Raw genomic sequence first — 5173 nt, forward strand, 5'->3', positions numbered from 1 at the left:
GCTCCATTAGGGTTGGATCACTGCCGCGTACTACCCCACGCGATGAAATTGATTCCAAGAGTGTAATTATATATAATAATATTTTATTAAAATAGGGTCAACTTAGTATAGTGTAGATATAAGTTTTTGGGCGTGGAAATATAGCTACCCATTTTATGACAAGCCTTGGTGTACAAATAAATTAAAATTGTATACCTCATTTATTTGAATTTTCCTTGGTAAAATAAAATTCATAAATGTATAGTACAATCTCATATATAAATTTAAAATAATATAATGACTTTGTTTAATAAACTGACTTTTACATAGTTATAACGTTAAATACTCAGTTTAATAAAAAAAAATAGAATTGAGGTATCACTAGGCTTAAAATGTTCTATGTAGATTGAAAGTGATATATTTTAGTCATTTAAAAAAATATATATTTTAAAAATATTTTGAAGTGTTAATATTTCTAAAATCAAGATGTATCTACTAATGTCACCGTACCTTGATAAAATTTTCCTTTCACAGAGTATACTTATAGGTGCAAAAAGAAGTCTAGCCCTCTAAAAATCGAACAATTGAACTCAATACCACAACTGATTGGTCTCGTCCGTCTCCTAAAAACAGTGGACTACATAAAAAATTGGTATTTAACTGAAGAAACGAAAACCGACTTTCTTTCATAAGAATTTTTTTGACAAATTGCTTAGTTGATAAAATACAAGACATAACTGACCTCATTTTAGCTGCAGAGCATAGAATCAGAATCTTTAAACTCTAATTTTATAACCAAGTATCCTACCTAAATTTCTTTGCTTTCTTATTCTTGTGGAAACTATCTGGTGTCCGGCTGTCCATCTTACGTTTCATTCCTCCTTGTTTTGAAGCACCTCTGTCGTATGTTGCCTTTGCTTTCGCCTTTCTGGCTGCAACTGCTGGTCTTTTATCTTTACGACTACGTTCAACCACTACTTTCTTAGTTGTTGAGATGAGCTTCTCTGGCCTTCTGGCTTCTGCTACTTTCTTTTCAACACCAGTTTTGCTAGAACGCAGACCCTGGTACGACATAGAAGCATTTGAAAATACCTTCTTACTATCATCTGCAGTCCCAGAACCCTGAAACTTCTTGGTTGGGGAACTAGTTTTATCTACAGGTGTTGGGTTCCTTCTCTTGGACGGGGTAGCAGAATCTGGTTTCGCATGAAATAGCCTTAGCTCCCGATCCCGAAGCTTCAAATTTCGTTTCCTAACAACTGCAGCTGCAGCTTCCTGCAGGCACAAAGACAAAGCAGATCATCATAAATATTCCCTGTTATATTTGTGCAATGCAATAAACAGCAAAACTAAACCAAAAAAAACTTAGATAATGTGACATTACAAGTACGTTACAAAATTGCAAGATCCAATTTCATGAATGAGCAAGCAAAATCAGTGTTCAAATTCAACAAAGTTCCATTTCTCTAACTACAAAAGTTTTTTCCACGATTCTCCTCACCAACACAAGGAAGATAAAGGTAATAGTAAGGTCTCTTAAAACCTCATGTATTTTCGTTCATACACTGACATATATTGGAGAACTATTGTCATCTGCCAAAAACCTTATTTATGTGTACTATATTAAGCTTCAGATCCAAATAATTGCATAGTATTTTAAAATACATATTTGTTTAGATTACAAGTACTAATGACATTTAAATTTTGAAAAATTTGAGTGTATAACATTTTATGTTATAAGTTTTGGGTGTCATGAGAATGTGTGGCAAGGGTTCACATGTGGGGTAATATAAAACACACCATTTCAAAAGTATTCACATTACCCACTAAAACTTTGTGGGACCCACCATATTCCCACCTAAAAAATGGCACCAAAAATAGGGTACACTTCAAATGCCCACCCATCCCAACACTTCCCCATATAACAAACAACCCCTAAAAGTAAGTAAATGAAAGGCAATAAACACATAAATTGGCATTGGTGCTGACATTTTAATTTGTTCTTGCTTGAAAATGTTCAGTAAAGAAATCATGATCTCTAATGATATTTTATAACCATATCTAGTCTAGAAAATCTACACTAAAGGAGCGAAAGTTAAAATTAAATAATATACAAATGTAGAAGAAAAATATTTTTGCCAAGAAATTTGAAAAATAATAAAAATATATAAATATTTTTTCTAAGAGAATATTAACATTTGCAAGAAAAAAATATTATATTTGATAGTTAATATTATTTATTGGTGTAACTACACCAATTCTTAGGGGCCACTCAATTACCTCCACAATTATAATATAATTACTTGATTAACAAACACGTCTAACATACTAGGTGGCTTTTCAAATGCACCATAAATGAAAATTTCTAGCCATTTCATGCATTTTTATTAAAAGTATTTTTAAAACATAACCAAGCAAACATCATAAAACATTCAAGCTTTAGGATAAGAACCAACAATTGTCTATTCCACATGGTACCTAGTTCCCCCAAACTTCATAATTATTATATAATACAGCAACATCAGACTATGATGTGCAGCTAATACCACTAAGGGTAATGAAAACAACAATTTAAAGGACAACTTAACGTCAATATTGGCTTTCCAAAACACACTCAAAATAAAAGAATCTACTGCAATGGTGTCATTGTCATAATTATTATTATTATAATACATCTAATTCGAACTGTGTTTGCAGCTAACATCACTGATGACAAAGAAAACCACAATTTGAAGGAAAACTTAACGTCAATATTATCTTGCCAAAACACACTCAAAATAATAGAATCTACTGTCCTAGTCACTTGTTTGGGAGGCTCAATGAACAGACTTTCATTTACATAACCATGGATGTAAAAGTATGTCTTAAGTCTTTCTGCATGCATAACACTAACATAGTTTTATGAAAATAAAGAACATGTTAACAGATTTACGTGTGTAGGAGTTGTAACATACTTTTGTTTTAAACAAGACGTAAGCAAAACCCTTTCCAAGATTATTATTGGGATCTCTGATTATACGAACGCCTTCGACACTGGATCCCATATCATTGATACCACAAAACACTTCGTAAACTTCTTCATCCTGCAGAAAAACAGCAAATACATTACAACAGAGAAAGTAGGAAAATATGGGATACAAATTTAAATACTACAAACCTAAAAGAGAAGTTACAAATGAGCAAATCACCTTTACATCAAATGGTAGATTACCCACAAAAACCGTTCTCTTATGATCAAAATGAGAAATCTCATCCCCCTTCATCTTCTTGCGAGGAGGGCATGCCCTGTCAACTCGGATGTGATGTCCTCCAACCTAAAACCACATACATAATACCGTTACAGTTTCATCATAATATTTAAATAGAGAAAATTATAACGAGGCAAAATATCGTATTCAACATGAGTACATACCAGAGCCATATTATGAGACAAAGAAGATTGTGCAGATTGCTCTGTCTTGAAAACAACATACGCATGAATGCTGCCGAAAAAATATATCCATTGTCAGTAAAACTAACACTGGAAAAAGTAATAAAAGAGAAAAACAAGCACTAATAAAATCAAAGCAAATATATGCTTAGACATTGATACATAAAGATTATCAAATATACCATTCAATTAAGAACTCATTTTCATTTAAACACACTTATAGGGCTAATCCAACAAATGTACCAGTAATCCATCAAATCTACCAGTATATCAGATACCTATTGAGCAACCAACCCAAATTTCAGCCAAACAAAAGATTTCAATACGTTACACCCACTGTGGATCAGATTCATTACCTGTCAGCAGCTTCATGAAATTGTTTCGTAATCACTGCCCCCTTTCTTGGCTTCTTGGTCTAGTTAAACATCAAAGTTATGAACGTGATAACTATAATCAGACAAAGGAATAAAGAGAAAATCTATAACAAATGAATGAAAGGTACAAAACCTTTAAAAAAATTCAATGCGAAAACACTCACATCCGTGATTGGCACAGAACGAATTCTCACAGAATCCACCTCCCCAAATTTAGTGAATTCCTTAATCAAAGCCTTCTTCTTCACAGTCAATGGCAAATTTCCAACAAACACAGTTCTCAAAAGTTTACTCTCATCATCGAAACCTTCTTTCGAGACCAGCATGTCCGCCGGGTTATCCACACTCTTTCTCTTCTCCCCAACTTTTCCACCAAGGCGTTTAGCTCCACCCACCTCATTATCAACTCCCACCCCAAACTTTCTCGCCTCGTATTCCTTTTCCAGCTCATCTCTCTTTCTCTTCTTTTTCTTCTTCATCACCACACCTTCATCGTCCCCACCCAAACTGGAGGTTTCCCCCAAGTCAGAGCTCTGCAATTTTTCTTTCTTCGATATCTTGGCCTGCAATGGGGTCTCCGAAGCATCACCAATAACTTCCACCCCAACATTTGGCCTCTCCTCCTTGTTTCTCTTCCTCTTCTTCAGCTCAGCAATATCCATGCTTTGGGAAGCGCCATCGATAGGGTTTCCCGAAGCCCCTAAAGCTCGGTCTTGGGGCTTTCTCAGGAATGGGTTATCGTCAGAGAAGATTGAAACGGAGCCGTTTGTAGCAATGGAGTCTCCGAAGAGGGACTTGAAAATGTCAGTCGGAGGAGAAACGCCGTCGCTTTTGGAGGCGGTTTCTGGATCCTTTGGTTTCTTTTTCCCCATTCTGCGTGTCTGTAACAGGTGAAATAAAAACTCAGAGAGATTGAGAAAGAGAGAGATGAAGCCGAATTTGAGAGGAAGGTTTGAATTGAGAAAACTAGGGCAACGCTTTTGGAGGCAACGGAGAAGATGACAGAAGAGGGGAAATTGAATTAGGTTTTTGCCCTTTGCAACTCTCCGTACAAATCGGATCGGGTCGGATCGGGTCGGACTATCATGATGCCCACGTAGGACATTTTGACAAGGACCTTTCTAAATAGGAAATCTACAAAAATACACAAATTTTTAAAGCATTTGATATATGCGTCCTATTTTTCTTTTAATAATAATGTTTGAGCGGAAAAATGTAGAAAAATTTATATCAATATAGAAGAGAAAATTATATTTTATATGGAATTTTTAAAATAGTGGTAAAAAATATGGTTTTTTAAAAAAAAAAAGAAGTTATTCTATAGTTTTTTTTAAGAATTTTTATTTTTATGGGTTTATTTTCTCATATTTTTGTATAAAAGTTGATTTAT

The 5173-nt window shown here is 34.4% G+C and overlaps 1 protein-coding gene across 1 annotated transcript; it reads right to left on the reverse strand.

Moving 5' to 3' along the window:
• Positions 1 to 468: 468 nt before the first annotated feature.
• LOC133777845 (uncharacterized) lies at positions 469 to 4795 on the reverse strand. Its single transcript, XM_062217597.1, has 6 exons — positions 3948 to 4795; positions 3766 to 3824; positions 3392 to 3461; positions 3168 to 3293; positions 2934 to 3062; positions 469 to 1254 (listed from the first exon to the last, which is right to left on the reverse strand). The coding sequence occupies exons 1-6, from the start codon at positions 4653 to 4655 to the stop codon at positions 784 to 786; spliced, it is 1563 nt and encodes a 520-aa protein (XP_062073581.1). The 5' UTR covers positions 4656 to 4795; the 3' UTR covers positions 469 to 783.
• Between the last annotated feature and the right edge of the window lie 378 nt (positions 4796 to 5173).

This window comes from Humulus lupulus, chromosome 5, assembly GCF_963169125.1.
Source record: "Humulus lupulus chromosome 5, drHumLupu1.1, whole genome shotgun sequence".
In the NCBI taxonomy this organism is placed as follows: domain Eukaryota; kingdom Viridiplantae; phylum Streptophyta; class Magnoliopsida; order Rosales; family Cannabaceae; genus Humulus; species Humulus lupulus.

What these genes read in the sequence shown, in the direction of transcription:
- LOC133777845 (XM_062217597.1), bottom strand. Translation starts at nt 4,655, where the DNA reads ATGGGGAAAAAGAAACCAAAGGATCCAGAAACCGCCTCCAAAAGCGAC. An exon ending in GTTCTGTGCCAATCACGGAT is followed by an intron (nt 3,825 to 3,947) that starts GTGAGTGTTTTC and finishes ATGTTTAACTAG; the next exon opens with ACCAAGAAGCCAAGAAAGGG. An exon ending in ACGTCTTGTTTAAAACAAAA is followed by an intron (nt 1,255 to 2,933) that starts GTATGTTACAAC and finishes TTGTGCCTGCAG; the next exon opens with GAAGCTGCAGCTGCAGTTGT.